This window comes from Podarcis pityusensis, assembly GCF_964106645.2.
Source record: "Podarcis pityusensis genome assembly, chromosome: Z".
Classification (NCBI taxonomy): domain Eukaryota; kingdom Metazoa; phylum Chordata; class Lepidosauria; order Squamata; family Lacertidae; genus Podarcis; species Podarcis pityusensis.
In genome coordinates this window covers 1,200,724-1,221,938 of record NC_138044.1, presented here as the reverse complement: position 1 = coordinate 1,221,938, position 21,215 = coordinate 1,200,724, and the positions used below count along the sequence as shown (strand labels likewise).

General features: G+C 41.1%; 1 protein-coding gene across 8 annotated transcripts in view; it reads right to left on the bottom strand.

Moving 5' to 3' along the window:
* Positions 1-21,215, bottom strand: part of DENND1A (DENN domain containing 1A) — a 270,241-nt gene that overhangs the window by 188,832 nt on the left and 60,194 nt on the right. For all 8 annotated transcript variants that reach the window (XM_080990837.1, XM_080990841.1, XM_080990839.1 and 5 more), the window contains exon 3: positions 9,829-9,872. In XM_080990837.1, the coding sequence (XP_080846963.1) occupies positions 9,829-9,872 (44 nt within the window). The remainder of the gene's footprint in view (positions 1-9,828; positions 9,873-21,215) is intronic.

The following is a 21,215-nucleotide window of genomic DNA, read 5'->3' as shown; positions in this document are numbered from 1 at the left end:
CCAGGCAGCTGTGTTTTGCTCACGAACCCTTTCTTGTAAATGATTACATACATAAAACACAATTAAGTTATAGTACTATTTTGATGTCTACTTTATATCAAATCTAGAAAGAATGGCAAAACCAAACTAGACAGGTCAACAAAATTTGTTGCCCAACTTCTCTTTTAAAAAGGCGCTTCTAAAAACACGATGAAAGATCTGCCTTTGACACTACCAGCACTTTAATTCTAATTAATTTTGGTGGCCATCTATGCAATTATGGCTGGGGGAGGTCTTTGGACATGCATTGTCAGAGAACGTTCTTAGATACTGGTCACATTCTCATGCAATGATAAAACAGGGTTTCTGGTTTCCCATGGTTTATACTGAACGAGCAACATACTGGTACACGTTGCCCAATCGCTTTCACTTTGCTCGTCCCCTAGTGTAGCTAAACAAAAAAACAGAAAACAGGAAGTCTTGGCTTCCTGCTATGTCCGAATCAAGGAATGTGGTTTGTTTTTCCTGTACAAGTGATGATCCACTAGCCAGCAATGAACTATGGAATCAATTCCAGAAAGCCACGTAAGAATCGCATGTGTTGAACACCACACAATTATTTTTACTGATTCTTTACTCTTGCTGAGAAAGAAACACACATTTTAATTATATCAATAATGTGAATGCAGAAAAGGAGGGTGACTACAGTTCTGTGGCTCATGCTGCGCTCCTAGCAAGGAAATCCAAAACTATAAGGTACATACCATAGCTTCTCCCATACAGATCATATAAAAAAATATTAACAGTTATAGCAGTAAAATGTTCACATAAAACATCAGTCTCAAAGCTGCTGGAATAAGTGCAAAGCATATCAAACCCAAGGATAACAAAACACTGTTCTAGGATACAGCTTCTTTTGCCCAAACAACACAATTGCCTCAGCAAACAGAAAGACACACAAACTTCACTGATGTATTGATTTAAGTGTACGTAATTGGACTAAAGAAGAAAGGAAATCCAACCAATTCAACGCAGTGGCACCTGGCCAACCAAAAAACATTCAGACATTCCAGCCTAATTCTTATTTCCCCTTTTAGGAATAGCAAGTGCCCCTCCAACAACTTGTAAGAGAACTACACTCGCAAGATTTCAATGGCGACTATATTTGGCCTCTTCTTGCAAGGTACTCAGGGATTACCTCAATCAAAACGTTGGGCAAAATGGACTTGCCTTGTCAAGGAGGGCAGGATCTCTCTTACACACAAAATGTCCAATCAGTGCCAAGCTTTGGTGCCAAGAGTTGGAAAACTGAAAGCTTGTAAAGGATATTCCATTTAGCAAAGACGGGGATGTATCCTCCTCCCACCAACCTCAAAATGTGAAAATAGTTACACACCACTGTTACCTACTGTCCCAATATTTAATTACCGGTAATTACAGTATTTTTCGCTCTACAAGACGCACCAGATCATAAGACGCACCTAGTTTTTGGAGGAGGAAAACAAGAAAAAAAAATATTCTGAATCTCAGAAGCCAAAACAGCAAGAGGGATCGCTGCACAGAGAAAGCAGTAATCCCTCTTGCTGTTCTGGCTTCTGGGATAGCTGCGCAGCCTGCATTTGCTCCATAAGATGCACACACATTTACTTTTTAGGAGGGAAAAGGTGAGTCTTATAGAGCAAAAAAATACGGTAGTCATTAGGCTTTTAATTGCCTACATTTATTTATTTGTTATTTTTATTATTTTATTTATTAGATTTATATACCATCCTTTATCAAAAGATCTCAGGGAAGGTCACAAAAATAAAAACAAGATCTAAAACACAAATAAATAGTTTAAACAGAAACAACTGAAGACATATGGCATAACAAAATACACCTGGTGAGTGGGGAGGGGAAGATGGAAGACGGGAGGGGGGGCGTGTGCAGTCGGATGGCTGCTTCTATACACCTTGGAGGTACCTAGCAGTCATTTTACTGTTTCTAAACATGCTTTTAAAGTGTGGTGGGGGGTTTTGTGCTTTTTTGTCTTTTGTTTTTTTTTGGGGGGGGGCGTTTCGCTTTTGGAGGGATTTTATTGCTCTGATATTGTACTCTTTTAGTATTGTCTGTGTGCATATATGTAAACCTCACAAAGACCATTCTGGTTTTAAGCTGTATATAAATATATGAAATATATGAATAAGAAAATGCCAGTTCTTATAGGGACATCTTCTGAAAGAGGTAGGCCTTCCAATCTGGTAAAGAGAATTGGCTGGAAGAAAACGCCTTTCTTAAGAATTTCTTCGTTGATCGACAAGATTTTCTTTTTTCAGTAAAACAACAACAACAACAACCCCAAAGTAGCTTATTTGGGAACAAGATCAAATCCAATCAGCATTGCTGAAGAACGAGTTTTAGAAGATGCAACCTTGATTTCTACCAAGTACCGTAGTTTTATTTATCTGTGGTTTCCAGTACCAGAAGGAAAGCTACTGGAGTTTCACCATCAAAAGCTAACTGGGAAAAGAGCAGTATAAAGTTTCTCATTTATCTCCCCTGAATCAGCACTTAAGGGAACAGGGGTTTTTGGTAGTCTGCACAGCAACACACCCTTCCATTTTAGCCCCACCAAATTTATTACAGGTACTTTTTAAAACCTTTAGCTGATTAATTCACTGCTCAATAAAAAAAAAAAAACCTACACATTGCAGAAGGAAATCTGAGAAATCTCCATTTTGCCTTAAATCTCGCAAGCTATCAGGAAAAAAAATATGCTGGGGAACTGCCAGAAGTGGCCTTTTTTGGCAGCCTTATGGTGATGGTATTATACAGCACTTATTCACCAGCTATTTAAAATTCCTTAATTATGCCAATTACAACTTTAAATCATATTTTATTTCTGAATAATTTAATCAGCCTTTTGAGATGCAAAGTACCTTTTCCTGTGTATATCTGAAGAACAACTGTTTGTCTGTGTGTATAAAGCATGCATTTTAGCAGGTCCCACATAGCCTCAAGGCTGTTAATCCTTGCACTCACACAGCCCCACATGCTCCTCCTACAGTAGATGTCTCAATATCTCAGCCATTGCTGTCAATGGTCACCAGTATTGCATTTGCCTGCTATATGCAGATATGGGACTATACAATTCTACACAGCATGGAGAGGGGGAGCAGAGAGTAGTTATTCCTTCTCAAAATGAAACTTGATTTATCAAATGAAGGTGACTGATATTACGTTCTGGAGACATTCTAGGAAGCACGGCTTCAAACCCCCCACATGATCAATGTACTGCTGTTATGGAGGCAGCATATTCTGACAACCATCGGAATAGGTCTTTTTTATAAAAAAAATGAGACAAGAAGAGAATAAGGAAAGCAACATGGCTGCCCACTAGGCCTTGGGTCAGAATCTGACTTAAATTCACAAAGGAATGAGCCTTAAAAGGGGTTCCTCGAAATCTAAGTGGCAAGTCTAGTACCAGCATTGCTTCTGGAAGTGAACCACGCTTTTTGAAAAGCTATATACTGTATACACACTCTTAAAGGGGGCAGGGAAGAACACCAATGCTTGTTTTCTACACAAAAGCAGGCATTCAGACAAAAGGCAATGGGTCCTTTGGTGTTCCCATTCTAATTTCTCCATCAGTGAGCTGGTGGAAAGATTATAACTATCTAGGATTCCTTCCCTCCTTTTTGGTGGGAATGAGGAAGACAATGGTCCCAGATAAGAAGCAAAAAAACATCTACCTCTGCCTGGTATTTATAGAAGATGGCTTGGCAGAGGTTTGGAGTCAGAAAATATGGACAACAGATCAATTGATCAACCGAGAGAAGGAAGTCAAACACATCATCTTGATAGGTGCTCCTCCGGAACAGAGATAGTAAACGTGACCCAGCAGGAGGTTTGGGTCCTTTTATCATCAAACAAGTTGTTGTTTTTAAGGTAAGAAAAAACCTAATGTTTCTGATGTTTCACTCATGCACGGTGATGATAATAGTTGGGCCTTTGGGAGCAGGGGACTAGGACTTGTGTATGATTACCATAATCTGTTCTGAGCCACCAGGATAGGAGGAGGGTAGGGGATAAAATGGGGGGTGGTAACTACATGTAAGAAGTTGTGCTGAGATTTAATTAGCTCTGCCTCCAAGAATCACACTCCAAAGCATCTATTTTAAGTTCTGAACTACTTAATGAACCATACCAGCTTCACCCTTGTGATGACTTCAGTGAAATGTCAATTGTATAGGCCAACTATGGCTTGGATTGTAGCTCTCAGAGTGAACCATCTCTACACATGCAGGGTGGTGGAGAGGGAGAAAACAGAGGACTTGGTTCTTCGTCACAATACTCAGCATTATGATTTCCCATTGACATATTGCAATACTAAAGGAGTTACCTAATTTCATCCATTCATGAAGCGGTTTTCTCATCTCCTGAAGGAGCAGGCAGAAACATCAGCTACAAGCCAGGTTCGAGGCCAACAATTCAGTTCCTAGAACTTCATCCTCCCTGCTCCCCACCCTGACTCCTACTTTTACCATAATGAGGATCAAGTACAAGGACTCCTATGATCAAACGAAATTCCAAAAATAATTACGCACACAGCCATGGACTATTTGTTTGACTTTTTTGCATCGTAAATCTACAGACACAGATGCCCTCAACCTGAATATGACTGGATTACACATACTGAATGATTTATAATTATTCCATATAAAACACCTAACGATGCATTAGGCACTTTACACAACAGTCTATCTATACATTACAAATAGAGAAATAATGGAGAAACTTTTTATGCAATCAATAACTGCAATAACTGCTGACCCAAGGCACAACTGAGCTGGGGGTGGATAGAATCCAAAGGGCTTGTCATGCTAATTAGAAGGTGTACAATCAATCCAAACTCTCTTGTGAATAAGCTTCACTGGAATGAACTGTCTGTGCATAGGTCCCATTTAGTCATTCATTCATTCATTTACAACATCTGTATTCTGCTGTCCAGCCAAAAAGGCTCCCAGAGAGGCTTACATAACATTCTAAAGGAGATAGGTAGGTGGGAGATTGTAGGTAGGAGATTGTTCAGTGGGTTGTCCTTCCTGGGTCAAAACCATTTCCACACTTTGCTGTCTGCAATGGCACCCAACTCACCTTCTCCCATGGCAAGGCTGTGTCCAACTCTCTCACGGTAGAGGCAGGCTTCCAGCACACATGGCCGTGAGGTTGCAAGTTTTACACCAGGCACATACAACCAACGCAACGCAAACGTTCTCCAAATCAGTTTGCAACGTGGTAACGAAAAGGATATTCCTCTTTAATTTTTTACCATCACCACCACAGCCATGTTTCTTACATGGGTTATGGAGCTTGTACAAGAAAGGCTCTTAGTTTCTATATAAAGTGGCCCATATAAAGTTTACGGTTTCCATATAAATGTGTAAGGATTCATTACAGCCACTGTTTCTGTGCCCATGGAAAAGGAGGGGGAATACCTGCAACGAACACTGAAGTACCCATTCTGAAGGAGCACCTCAGCCTTCATACAACAGTTGATCAAATTATACACAGAACGTCTGTCATCATATGCCTACTAAGCAGATGGAGCATATAAATCAAAGCTGTGTGTGTGTGTGTGTGTGTGTGTGTGCGCGCGCGCACACACACACACACACACACACACACAATGCCCAATAAAAGAATTGCAGAAGAGAGGAGGCTCTAATACTAGAGATTATGCAAAAAACTTATCTAATATAGCAGAATGCCCTAATAATTCCACTTTTACTCCACGTTCATTATGTCATTCACACCAAAATAATAATATTCTTAAACTTTAATCTTGATTACAACTTTTTTAAAAAGTAGTTTTTGAGTCATTTTAAGTGGCTTAAAAGTCTTCACTCACTGCTACCGGCCATGGTGTACCCATGTGGAGATGACAGTAAAGGCCCCAATGTGCAGTTGACCACAATGCAAGCACTTTTAGGTCTTGCTAATTTCAGTAGGGATAGATTTTAAGCGCACGTTAAATCTGACTGGTTCATGTCTATGAATCAGATCAGAGAACCCAAGAGTAAAGCTTTGCTGGTGTTCGTCTTCAGGAACAGGTATAATAAATATAGAATCATTAAAACCTCAAATTAAAAGTTATATGGGGGGAATTGAGACAAAAAATTAATTTGGTTCTTTAAACACAATTTATTTATTAACCATCCACATTTGTGTTTGCTTGCATTTCCTCACAAAGGAGCCTTTTTTCTAACTGCAGAGGTTATTTAGAATTTTCTTTAGGAACAGAGGGGCTGAAAATTATTTTAAACCTTTTATCTGCTTGAGAATCTAAAGCATAGACTTGAAGAATGACAAAACTGTCGCTAAAATTATTTCAGCAATTTAGAACATGTCTTCTAGCATATGGGATATATTATGTAAGATGGTAGAAAGAGACCACAACCCTTGTGATAATTATACACGACTTTCACCAAAGCCAGCGTGCAAAACATCTACACCAAAATTTAACACACACCTTTTTTAAAAATAAAAAAAGAGGGAGAAGGGCGCTAGCTGAACATGTTTGAAAAACAAGTTATTAATTTTGGACATGCTATAAACAACGGCCAACATGAAAGCATAGTCCTCTAAAATGATTGATTCTATTACCAAAAAATTAGAAGAAATCACTAGTTCTCCCTCGGATGCCCTCTCCTATATGATGCATATGACCTTTGGAAATAAAATCCCAAGGACTGGAATAGGTTTTTTACAGATTTAAGTCACTTTTACTATTGTGGTCTGACCAACAGGGGTGGGGGAGGACAAGCAGGGGTGTCCACCTTGGTGGGTAATTACAATCAAGATTCCAGCAATGTGGCTAGTCGGCTCATTACTTCCTCCCTTTGTACCAAACCCCTTATTTACATTTCAGATTACATTTTTCATGAAACAGCGAGATCTATCAGAGCTGAGGGGGCTGAAATAATGAGGGAGAAATATTTTAATAAAAATGTGTTGGGGTCCTGCATTTCCGCCCGTGTCGGAAAAGAAAGGAGTTCTTTCTGTAGTGACGGATCATTTATTCTGCCTCTAAATGAGAAGCAAAAAAGAGAGCGAGAGATGAAACTGATGAACTTTTACTGCCCATTTGTCTTTAGCAGACAATTAAGACAGGAGATCAAAACGGATTATCGTGCCATGCAGACAACTGGCCCAACAGTAATACATCTCCAGGACCACAGATTTGTAACCTCCTTTTATCACTCCCCCCTTTCTTCTTATACTCCTTTTTCCTCTCTAAAGGCAATGCTAGCTTTGTGGCTCAAGGGGAGCCAAAAGGCTGCCCATCATTATTCAGCCACAGATGTCAGTCTAACCTCCCTTTTTTCTCAGGTTTCTAAAGCTGGGAGCCACAATAATTTGTGACAGATTCTTTTACTGTTAGGTACAAAGAACACACAGAATAAAACATCCAGCGGCAGCAAGGGCTCTGATCAGATGCGCTGCCTACATGGGGAACACACTGTATGTAAAAACAAGTGCCAAGAATTTAGACTGGGGAAGTGGGGGGGGGGGGCAGAACTTGGGCTTTTTCGTACTAATGAGAGAATTGCCTTGTGTTGATTTAACTCACAATATTCCTCACGGATTTGGATTGTCAGCAAGAAACATTTGTGTACAAGTTGCACATGCATCACATAAAAACAAAAGGAACCGTTTTGTTTTTAAAGGTATGCTACAAGGGGGAAAAACCCCCACAGTAATTTGATATTTTTTTTCAAAAGGCCACCACACCTAAAACTTCAACTTCATTCCCACCTTTGCTGCAGACCGAGCCTAAATAATAAAAAGAAACCCTGCAGTGCGTTTGCCGTTCAACTTTCCACCCTCTGCTAACGAACAACACATACTTGACACCTTCAAAAATGTGGCATTTAGGTTTGCCACATTTGTTAACTAAATTAAAGAATCCTCATTTTGTTTAGAAATGGCCATCTTCTGCTTCCGAATCGCTTTCACAAGCATTCAGAAACGGTATGCTGACCATAAGTCTTGCTTAGTTTTGTTCACACAAGCGCCTGGTGTCACTTCAAGGCTTAAACGCAGTTTACGTTCTTCCAGCCCCTTAAAAAGGCACCAAAAGTAAGGTCGCTGTGAACCTGAAATTAGTGTGTTTAAGGTTGAGAAGTCTGCTACCTTCCCCACCTCCTGAACTGATTGTCCACATTTCTTTTTGTTTGTTTGTTTGTTTGTTTAAAGATCTTTTAAAAGCACGAGCTGAATAAAAAGATCAGGGAAGTTCCAGCAGCACATTAGCTTTGCATCTTTGGATTTCTGTAGGTTGTACTGCGTTTGTTCAGAGGTGGTTTACAGAATACTAAGATTTCTCTCCTTTTTTGTTGTTGTTTTACAAAAAGGAAAAATATTTTATGTATGAGACAGTCCTATAATCCATAGATCACAGGCACAAGAGACAGCAACAGCTCGGAGGGACCCTTAATCCGACTACATTTCATATGATAGACTAGCGGCTCTTTCAGCACACATTGTGGCCCAACGCTGCAGAGTGTACTTAGGGAGCTATTTATTAACAGATTATTGGCACGAGATGGCAATGAGGACTTGTGTGTTTACAAAAGGATGCTTTGTTGCACACCTCAACGCTATGGTGCAAGTACGGGGGGGGGGGGGGACAGGCACTATAAAACTGCAACAAAAAGCACTCAAGCAATATGCCGGGGGGTGTTATTTTTTTAAAAGAATTATATTAATACTACAGGGGCTCTCCAGGACTGCAGGCATCAGGGGCGACTATTGTCCCGTCCGCTGCACACACCATTACAAGACAAGGTCTGTTTGGCCTGAGGGGCCCATGCTGGGACGTGCTCAGCAGCAGCAGGCACGAGACACCGCTGCACCTTCCACGGAACAGAAACGTTTTTAAATGGGGGAGGGAAGGAAGGAAAAGGATCAGAATCAAACACTCCCGTAAGAAAATGTAACTAAAACCTGATAACGACTATTACGGGAGCCTTTCTGTGCGAACTTCACCGCACCCAGCTGAATGGAGATTTTTCAGGGCTGTAACAATTAGGAGAATTTGGTCCAGAGATCGATTTTCAACCCAGACTTGCAATGGCTGACATGAAACCCCTTCCCAAAGGGAGAGCTTCCTAGCAAAAACAACTAGAGTGTACTAAGTACACCGATGGAGCAAAAATAAAACTTCCCTCCCTCCCTCCCAACATTACTCTATAACAAGATGCATTTGAAAGAGGAAGAAGCCATCAAGATCAGCAGTAGCTTTCAGTTACCACAGCCATCCACACGAATTTTGCAAAGCAGGATGTGTTCCCTTTCCCCTCTGCTCTGAGCACTAATTGCAAAATTCCCACGGCATTTTACATGCAGTCACTCCCTCCCCTTTTTATATTCCATCATTCTGCCAGATTTGATGTGACCATGAAATTTTTAAAAAGTGATGTGATGCCAAGTAAACTCATAAACCCTAAAACAACGAGATGAGGATTCTGTAACTAACAGCAGCCTGAAGCACCTCCAAGGCAAAGTAAGTTTTTTTTTTAAAGGAGTGAAATTCATGAATTTGCTTTCTCAAAATAGATTCTGAAATTGGGAAAGCCTTATTGAGAACCAAAACCATCTATTCAAGTTTATGCATGCAAGTTTTACATGTTGTGTATACATTTAAAAAAAATAAAATCTTAAGTTTCTAATCACAATTCCCTTTCCCTCCCCCCCAATGCGTTCTATTTTGTTTTGTGTTTTTTAAGGGGAAAAGAACAGCTATAATACGTTGAACAACCCTGAAATGAATTTTGTCATGTAAAAAATTAATTACGCATTCCAAACCTGGTCACTGTAGTCCTTTGGGAACTGCCTCCGCACCTCAGGATCTGTAAATAATTGACAGATAATATTAATTGGCTTTGGATTAGTGAGCAAGCAGAGAATCACACATTAATATTTGATCAGAAGATGATAGCAGCCCTGGCAGGGGATCCAAGAAGGGCAGCTGAGGCTGAGCCACTGATAAGAGGAAGTAAGGACTCCTCCAGGCTCTCCTTTTACCCTCTTTCCAGAAAGACAAAAAAGAAATTAGAGAGACCTGATGCTACTGTTAACTTTAGGCTGTTATCTAATGCAAAAACCTAACCAGGTGCAAATTGCCAGCTACGTGTGCTGCAAGGGAACAGTGCCCCAATCGTGCTTAGACTCTTTATTTTTAATCAGACACCTCTTTAGTCAACTACAGGACTGGACTTTAAGTGGGGGAAAGGCAACCCATCAGCAGAATTCAGTGGGACCCAATCATAGCTTTCCCCCATCTTACTAAAGTGTGTGGGTAGAAGGGAAAGCAGACTATTTAAAAATTGAAGTGGGAGGGATCATCATTGGTAAATATCTAATTAAAGTGGCACTGAACTACTTTAACATTAGGAAGCCCTAGTTTTAAGCCTTCATTATGCCAGTAACATCCCTCACTCCCCCAAAAGCCACAAGTTCTCCCGCCATCGTTTCTCGGGATAAACATGGTAGTTCAACATAAGAAGCAGTAGTTCTGAACAAGTTCAATTGCACAAAATGGAACAGAAGCAACAAAAAACAAAACCCAGACAGAAATAATTTCTATGACAAACCATCTCAAAACAACTCTGTTGCAGCCATCTGCTTTTCCTAACAGTGTTTCCAGGATTGCCAGGTTCCGTATTATCAGTGTAATTATAATTACAACAATAATAGATTAAAAACTAGATGCCTTGAATTTTGCAAAGGAGTTGTCATTTATTCAGGGAGCCCGTTGTCAGACCAACATTTGGGCACAATTGTGAGCACATTTTGAATTCTTTGGGCTTGCAACGCAGGATGCATTGTTAACCAGATGCTTTCCATTTCTGCAACAAACAAAAAAATGTTTCCACAAGTTTTGATCATTATGGAGGGAGCAGGGATTTGTAAACAATCTTTACTGCTCAATTACTGCTCCCCTCTGACAGAGTTAAGGCTTGTGGGGCAGAGAATAATTTTATGATGTATACATCATATACTTAAAAAAACAAACCCACCCTAGCTCCCTCACAGGCAAAGTTTGTTTTGCTAATAAATTGGTTAATTGGCAGGTTCAATTGTTAGCAGATGCAGAATTTTCACTAAACTATGCTTGCTTTCAACAAAGTATTTAAGATGTACAGTCAGGGTACTTAAAAAAGAAAGAAAGAAAGAAAGAAAGAAAGAAAGAAAGAAAGAAAGAAAGAAAGCTAACTGATGGAAGCTGCTATTAAATTTTCCATGTGGATGCAAGTTTGATCACAGTCCTTCAATTGTGCATTTGGACTTGAGAGGGAGCCTTTGCACAGGGTGGGGAAGAGGGTGATCAAGACATAAAGTAACTTATCCAGAAGATGGCAGAATATTAGACTCACAATCATCAGCTATGAAATAGATTAGCCTTCAATATTTTTTTTTTTACATATTTTATTTATTTGCTCTTCTGATAACATTCCAAAGCATAAACAAAAACAATACAACAAAGAAAAGTATTTCTTTCCAAAGATTTTAAATAATCAACAACAAAAAATAAGAAAACATTCCTTGACTTCCTATCCTCTCTTTCCATGCTTCCTTTTAACCCCTTTTTTCTTTGTGTTTTCTTAGTTCACCCCATCTATCACCACCACTTTTATATACTTTATTTATTTCTTACTCTGCTGAAAATTTTACCATCCTGCTAGGTAAATTGTCTGCTTATAACGCTTTTCCATATATTCTGTAATAACTTTTATATTCTTTATATTCTGAATATAACTTTTATATTCTTTATAACTTTCATTGTTTTGGCTTCTTATTCTAGTGGTCAACCCTGGAGTTGCCTTCAAGATATTTTAACTCAAATCTTCCACTCTACTCTTACAGCTTCCAAAGAAAAAATTAAAAGATTGCAAAATATATGTGTTGTACTGTAGCACTTTCGGTTAACAGTCTGCAGAGAGTAGCATGAGCAAGCTGGTTTCAGAAAAGCATATGGTCTATTGACAGTCCAGTGAAAGTGAAGTATACCCAACCCTACTGAATTCAAAGGGTTCCAGTGGTTTCCAACCTTTTTTCAAAGAGGGCCAGATTTGATGAAGTGAAGGGCCATGAGGGCCAACCAAACTGCCACAGAGGCCAGCGTGCCGGATTAGGCCCCCGAGACGGACTTTGAACATGCCTGGTTTAGGCACACCCAACTTACACACAGTGTGAGTTGTGTGAGTCTACTCTGTGAACCCCCTTTGTCCCTCCATTGAAGTGAATGGAGAAGCCAACTTTGCACTTGTGCACTGATGGACACATAGGAATGCATACAGAACTCCAGAATAGGGGATCTTTGCAATACCTCTACTTTTATGAAATGGGACTTCCTCCTATTTCATAGTAACATATCTGTGCTACACATCCATGTGCTACAAAGCATATTCTTCTTCCCAACATTCGGGTAGAGGTTTCTTCTGTAGCTGCCCTACATGGGCAGCCAAAACAACATAAGAAGGGCTCTTGTAAATCAGATTAAATGTTTTAACTAGTCCAGCATTCTAAACTCACAGTGGTCAACCAACTGCCTCTAGGAAGCCCTGCTACTCAACATCCTTCATGCTGCAGATGCCAGAGGGTGCACCCTGAGTTTCTGGGTGAAAAGCAGGTGCTCTGTCATTCAAGGATGGACACTTCCTTTCCCTGCCACTCCCCACTCAATCCAGCACAACCTACCACACAACGGTCAGTGTGCATCTTGCTCTCCTACTCTTCCTTTAGTCACCAAGTTAGCTACCAGAACCAATGCAACCTCAATAAAGAATTGGATGTCCTCTTCAAATACTTGGTCTGTACACATCAGAGCTGCTTGGCAACCTTCACTCCATGCAAGCCATGTAGAAGAACAGAAGCCTAAGACCCTGTTCCACAGGACTCCCTTACCTTGAAAATACAACCTAAGTCAGCTTCCAAAGTACAATAATTTTAAAAACCAATCAAAAGAAAAAACTAAAGCTAGCAAGAAGTACATCCAGAACTAACCTAGGCAGTCAAGACTGAACAAGAAAACAAGAGGAGACTGAGAGGAGATATGATAGCCATCTTCCAATATCTCAAGGGCTGTCACATGGAAGATGGAGCAAACTTGCTTTCTCCTGTTCTGGACTCGAATCAATGGCTTCAAGTTATAAAGAAAGGAGATTCAGACTCAACATCAGGAAAAGCTTTCTGACAGTAAGGGTTGTTTGACAGTAGAACGGTGTCCCTCGGGAGGTTGTGGACTGTCTTTTCTCGGAGGCTTTCAAGCAGGGGTTGGGTGGCCATCTGTCCAGGATGCTTTAGCTGAGATTCCTGTATTGCAGGGGGTTGGACTAGATGGCCCTTGGGACCCCTTCCAACTGCATGATTCTATGATTATATTCCTAACCCTTATGCTTTTTCAAAGGCTTCAGGTAAGTAATATTAGAACAGTTTGCTTGTTTTCCTCTTCCCAGCCCTTTTTTTCTTTTGTGGCATGTGGACAACGACTGTGCCATTTTTTATTAATTGCGAGCCACCCTAAGGCGTTCATAGCTGAAGAGCAAGATGTAAATACTGGGGAAAAGCAACCAGCAAACATACCCTTTACTTTAACAGTGGTCTTATTAAAGGAAAAGGGAGCTTGTTGTGTTGCCCCTCCTAACTCCTGAATATCTTACAGAATTTTTATTTATTGGATTTAAATCCCCTACCCGCCTCTTCCTTCAGGGAGCCCAAGATAGGATTCCCACCGCCACGTTTTATCCTCACAACGATTCTGTGAGCTAGGTCAGGCTGAAAGAGAACGAAAGGGCTAATGTCAACTCCCTCATATTTTCAGATTTTCTGGTTTAGTGGGGTTTAGAACCTCGGTGCCTCAAGTCCTACTCTGATACGCTCACCACCACACTATGCTGACTCTTGGTCCTTGGCCCAGCTCCTAAACCCCTCAAACCGAGGCTTTTACAGACCGAGGAAGAGAGTGGGGAAGCTGCTCCTCTCCTCAGAGAGACAGTGTTTGGCAGTAGCCAGAGTGCTGGACTAGGGGCCTGGGAGAAAAGGGTTCAAATCCCTACTCAGCCCACTGGGCCGGTCACTCTCAGCCTGACCTACCGCACAGGATTGTTTTGAAGACAAAATGAGAAGCATGTAAGCCGCTTTGAGCTCCCTGGAGGAAAGGAGGGGTATAAATGTGCAAAATAACACAAGCAAAAAAAACATTTTCCCATTGAAAACCAGGATGATTTGGTACCACCAGCCAGTTTAGGTGAAGTTAATAATTCTAAGGTTAACCTATGCACGGTGGCCCTCAAAAGCATGATGATGCAAGAAGCGCAATGTTATGAGGAGCTAGCAAATCAAAATTCAATGAGAGTGTCTCCAAGTAAAACTCTGGGCATTCAACATGTGTGTCTGCATGCAAAAACCCAGGGCTCAATGAAAAAGGTGTTCTAATGAAGGTTTGTGTTTAAAACTGATTCATTAATTCTAGACACACGGTAGCTTCAATGATGCATGGATAAAAGATGATAAGCAGAGCCCCGGTGAATCCTTCTGGGAAGCCCACAAGCAAGCCCACAAGTTTAAATATATTTTAAGTATACTGAATATTCAGAGGGCATTTAAAAAATAACAGTACAGTGGTATGACAGCTTGGATCTCCACAGCAAAGGACCTCATCAAACCAATGCCCAAGTTTTTAATCAGGGCTCTTTCTCTATAACGTTCTCCAAATCCTGGTGCCTTCCTGATGTTCTGGACTGCATGAGTGTGCTGGCAAGGCTTATGGGAACCTGAGTCCAAAATATCTGGAAGGTACCAGACTAGGGAAAGCTGATCTTCATGAAAGGATATGCTTGCAACTGTGAACTTCTATTTTGTTGTTTAGTTGTGTCTGACTCTTCGTGACCCCCTGGACCAGAGCACGCCAGGCACTCCTGTCTTCCACTGCCTCCCGCAGTTTGGTCAAACTCATGCTGGTAGCTTCGAGAACACTATCCAACCATCTCGTCCTCTGTCGTCCCCTTCTCCTTGTGCCCTCCATCTTTCCCAACATCATGGTCTTTTCCAGGGAGTCTTCTCTTCTCATGAGGTGGCCAAAGTCTTGGAGCCTCAGCTTCAGGATCTGTCCTTCCAGTGAGCACGCAGGGCTGGTTTCCTTCAGAATGGATAGGTTTGTTCTTTTTGCAGTCCATGGGACTCTCAAGAGTCTCCTCCAGCACCAGAATTCAAAAGCATCAATTCTTGAATATATAAATTTAAATCTCTGTTTAGACCAAGGATGGGAACCCTGTGGCCCTTCAGATGTCGCTGGATTCTTAACTTTCATCAAGCCCCAGTCAGCATTGCCCTTGGTCAAGGGTGAAGGGAGCTGTACTCCAACAAGGTCTGGAGAACTGCAGGTTTTCCATCCCTGATGACCAACTCCACGTGATGCTTAAACAATGGTTTGGAAAGCCATTAAAACCAGGATATCTTTCTTTTTCTTTTTTTTAAAAAATGATATTTATTAAGGTTTCCAATAAAAAGAACACACCAATAAAAAATTAAAAAACAAAAAAAAAAGAAATACACAATTCAAAAATACACAATACATAATAAAAAAAAAGACAGAAAAGAAAACAATTAAAAACAATACCACCTTTTCATCTCCATTTTTAAATTTACTTATTTTCTGGACCTCCTCATACCTCCCTCTTTTGTATTCCAGTTCAAATTGTTTGTCCAGCAATTTCTTTCCCTCTTTTTTAATCCCAATCTTTAATCTTAATATAAAACAACATTAAATTTTACCTCTTAAAAACCAAATTTCCATTTCCTTTAACTTTTTTTTAATCCTAATCCTTAATCTTGATCTATATATAACATTAAATCCTGTACAGCTGGAAGCCACTTATTTTCAATCCAACATCACTCTAACATTCTTTAATTTTGCAATGTTTCTGCAGATAGTCTTTGAATTTCTTCCAATCTTCCTCCACCGACTCTTCTCCCTGGTCACGGATTCTGCCAGTCATTTCCGCCAGTTCCATATAGTCCATCAGTTTCATCTGCCATTCCTCCAGTGTGGGAAGCTCTTGTGTCTAAAACCAGGATATCTTTCTTGGCTGTTTTTTCTTCTTCCGGGAGAGAAGTGCAGACAAATGTTTCTGATGCGCCACAAAGTTTTAAATATATCTAAGCTTCATACCACATATATGAATAACTGGGAAAATTTAAAAAAGGGGGGGGGAATTACGGCATTTAGAAATTACCATGGAAAAGCCATAATGAGATCTTTCCAAAATGTGGGGTTTGCACCAATAAAGCATTTACAGCTTAGTTAAGAAGGCTGCCTACATTTTAAAACAATTTGTGTCTCCCATTAGAAGCTTTGTTTTCTTATGCTGTAAAACATGAATTAGCTCACTGCCCCAGTGGGAATACAAAAATGTCCCTTCAGTTTCATTCTTTTCTTGGGTGGGTAGTTGGGGAGATAGAATACTTCCTGCATTATAAAAATATGCTGGTTATATAAGCTGGCAGAGGCAAGATCTGGTGGCTGAATTTTGAAATTCAGACCGGCTTCTGTTCGCCTTTTAAATAATCTTTTCTAGTTTTAAATAAAGGAATACTAGCAACCTCTCAGTTATGTGGCCAGGGCTTTGCCTCTTCACTTTGTCCACATGCCGAGTTCCAGTTTTGAATTATACAGTGGTACCTGTGGATATGCACACCCCTGGTTGCATATCCTTCAGGTTACGCACGCAGCAAACCCAGAAGTATTTTTCCGGGTTTCACCCCACACACACATGCGCAGAACAGGCACCTCCAGTTGCACATTCCTCAGGATCCGACCAGAGCTCTGGAACGGATCCCGTGCACAACTGGAGGTAGCACTGTATATGCAACACAATCCTATGCAAGCTTACTAAGAAGAAGATTTCAGCTGACTTACTTTCCCTAACCCTGCTGTCTTGTGTGTGTCTTTTAGAGTTTATCTACAGGTTTTAAAAGTGTTTATAGCTTACCCTGAACATTCAAAAAAGGATCAAAATTAGATCAGGCTAGTGTGTGTGTGGTATTTCACCTCAAACTGGACTTTTGTTCCTTCATATAACACATTTTGGAGACAGGACGACTGCAAAACAGCATTAAACTGCTTATATAAACTCCTTTTGGAGTAATAGATCTAGTGTGTTCATGACCTAGTGCCTTCCACTATTTATCACATATCCAACTGAGCTTTAATTTGCCAAGTGCAGTTAATATATTTGTTAATGCAGGCCATTGTTAATGCCCAGCGGTAGGGAAACATCCTCAACAAAGACCTTAAAGCAGAAATTTGTGGGTTTTTTAATCGCATTCTGCAATTTCATGCCATTTAAGACACTACCTGCCCTTCCCTGCAGCCTCAGTGTTAATCCCAAACTGGAACCTGATTTAATTTTCCAGCTGACAGGGTGGGAATCCGCTGCATGTTTGTGACTGCTCTTTTCTGTGACCATTTCCGTGTCACTTGGATACCAAAATTCAGCAAATCGGAAGAGATGTTTTGGTGCACCCTTCAACCACAAAGCCAGAGTTTCAGCAATGTGGCTTATGCTTAAGATCATCCATATCAGAAAAATTGCATCTCTCCAGCTGGAATTTGGAGGCTCTGTGATGCTGCTTACCTTTCAAAGGCTCCTCTCCCTGCATCAAGGTGCAACACGCCAGTAAAATATCATAATTACTGATATTCGTAAGTCTTTAGAAAAATGAAACTACCATCTGAGTTCGCTGGGAACTATAAAAACTGTGACCACTTGGCTATTTACAGCTGTTCACAGTTCGATTTCATTATCCGTATGTCTTTTTAAAAACTTATTGTCACCCACCCCAGGCCTTTGGGATGGGTCTGGCTGTGTAAAAAGGGGACTCATCTGAGAATACAACAGAAGGTCATTTGCCAAGCCATTCTGGCTTCCTCCACATCATCATAGGTTAACCCCGCTCTCAGTAGCTCCTCCCTTTCCAAAACACAGAACTGAGCAGGGAAACTCGAATTCTTACAACTCTACGCAAAAAATTCTAGAAACATGCTACAAACTCTAGTACAGTGGTACCTCGCAAGATGAATGCCTCGCAAGACAAAAAACTCGCTAGATGAAAGGGTTTTTTGTTTTTTGAGCTGCTTCACAAGACGATTTTCCCTATTGGCTTGCTTCGCAAGACGGAAATGTCTTGCAAGTTTGTTTCCTTTTTCTTAACACCGTTAATACAGTTGCGACTTGACTTCGAGGAGCAACTCATAGAACGTGGTGTGGTAGCCTTTTTTGAGGTTTTTAAAGACTTTGGTGATTTTTGAAGCTTTTCCAAAACTTTTCCGACACCGTGCTTCGCAAGATGAAAAAAATCGCAAGACGACAAAACTCGCGGAACGAATTAATTTCGTCTTGCGAGGCACCACTGTACTTGCTGAAACAAAATGAAACCCTACTTTCTTCCCAACCGTTTAGCACAGTTGCAGGCTATCACAACAACAGAGGCAAAAAAGGGGAGGGGTAATTGTAAGTAAGAGAAAGTAAAATAAAATAGGCCTTCTGAAATTAATGGGATAATTGTTTACTTTTCTTATGTTTTATTTGGAAAGAGCTACAGTACATGTGCTTTATAACTCACTGCTCCAGCACATTTTAGAGTATCCCCATATTGTGAAAGGAAACGCTGGCCCTGTTCTTCCTTGTGCATGTACTTAATTGATGCAAACACAAGCCTCTGAATCAGCAGGATGCAGGACAAGGAAAAGCACAATCCACCTTCGACCGGCTGACCAAGCCTCCATTCATGGGAAAGATTACTACTCCACGGGAACAACGAATCCTACCCTTCAGACACAATCGGCATGTCTCCGGCTATTTATGCATGAAGAGTAGACACTGACCTATTGTCTTCACTTGCAAGAGCTCTGCTCTGAAACTAGTACAGTCATCAATTAAGGGAATCCACAAATACTAAATGCATCAGCTGTTGTATAATAAACTATTGTCAATGAAAGCAAGCAAAAGTGCGCCTACATGTGGGTTGGGATTTATTTCTACAATTACCTCCTCCTACCCCCCACCAATGCTTAAAAATGAGACTTTGCTGCCAGAAGCATACAAATAACTTGGGAAATGCTTTTATGCCACCACCATAATTAACCTACAAACAGACTCAAAGTGTACAGCTGACATCCAATAGAAAGGGGGTTCACCCAAGGAGCAGCACTCGTGCTTTTTCATCCTGCCCTCCCACCACGGAGCTCAGAGAGGTACAGAGCGCTGTTCTCCAATCTCTCCTCTACCTGACAAAATGTTATCTCACCCTGGCAGAGAAAGCTTTCATTTAGGACATTTTGCTCTAGCAAGAGAAAGAAGCAGAAATGTGACAACACAAAAAGGGAAAAGTGGTATCAGAAAAGGAGGAGAGAGATGAAAAAAATAACAGGTGACATTTTGGATGGATGACAGTCCTGACCTGCTTTCGTCATATTACAAACTGGCCCCTGAAACTGCTTATTATACATGTCAGAACCTATATCTGAGAGCTTTCAAACGTCATTGCCTACATGTTTTGCTGTGATGTCCATTAGGCTTTAAAGAGATGAGGCGTAGACAAATTCACAAAGAAGTCATCTAACAATATTACCCACGGTGTCTAAATGGGAAATCCACACTAAGAGGCCACATGCAGCAGGGTGCTGGGAACAAACCACAGGGAATTGCTGCTGCCTTCATGCCCTGTTTAGGCCGGGCTTCACAAAGTCATCTGGTTGGCCAGAGTTGGAAACCAAATGCTGGAAGAGATGGGACGCTTGGTCAGATGTGTAAGGCTCTTATATTTGATCTTTTTGAACCCAGTATGTCCTTGACAGGGAAAGTCAGTGTGTCCAGCTCAGTGTGAAACCCAATCCTATATGTGGCTGTCCCTACAAATCACTGTTTAGTGTGTGCTGATTACTAATGCAGTGCTGTGGTCTGCAATGCAGTGTTGACACTGCAAGCACAAAGTAACAATTGCTTGCCTTTGTGTGTCAGCTATGGCTCAGTGCAGCCCTGCAACTAGAAAATAAGCAGGCCATAGCGCTGGGAACATTTAGAGAGCCGACACAGGCAAAAATAGCTGGAGGCTTGCCACTGGAAAAATAAACCAAACTTTTTATTCTGCTCAAATGATCCTTCAACTCAAGTCCTTGCATGCCAAACCTCCCCAGAAATTGTAACCTCCACAGTATCAGTTCCACAACTTGCCTAGCACACAGGAAGGTTACGGACATGACTACACTCGGAATTTATGAAATCCCTCGTACAAAAGGAAGCCCATACAAGTTACACATCAGGGATAGGCACCTGTAGCCTCCCAGATGCTGCTGGACTCCATCAGCTACAGCCAGCATTGGAAGATTTGGCTTCCAGGCAGAAACGACTTTTTTTTTGGGGGGGGGGACCCGTCAGCATTGCAGCCTTTGGCAAAACGTGCATGGATGTAAGATCTGAATCTTCACGAAGCTCACTTGTTGCTCTGCCAGGTTTGAGAACCCAAAACTTGACCTCTGAAGTCTAAAACACGAAGTCTTGCAATCAAAACCCAGAATCTGCCAAGAGCAGGTACCTTGAGGAAGTCGGTTCAGTTGGTAGAGAATGAGACTCTTAATCTCAGGGTCAAGGGTCTGAGCCCCACACTTGTGGTCCCTTCCAGCTCTACATATCTATTATTAATCTAAGCCGTATATATTTAAACAATTCACCTAGCAAACATAGGTGACCAGGAATTCTGTACTAGCCACAAGGTTTGTTCCTCCATTACCAGCACAGAAGCACAGGAGCAGGACGCCATTCGTGCCACAGCCCCCAGTCCAATTGACACTAGCCCATTGTCACCATCAACCATGTATCTGATGTTGATAGAACCAAGAGAAACACTCACCTGAGGTTCTTAACACCTGGGCAGGTTCATATAGGGAAATACAGACTTTCAGGTAGCCTGTGTCCAAGTCCTATTGCGAGCCACCATCACCGGTAGCTTAGTGTTTACCCGCAAGCTAGTTATAAAATTATTCTCCCTCCTCAGCAAAATGGACCATAATGATGAAAGTACAAGTTGCTTTCCCCAATGTTCTCATTCCAGAAGTCTCCTTTCTACTCCTTCTGCAACATCAGCAATTTCACAAATGGTTGCCCAGTCAGCATCCTCAGGTAAACAACTTC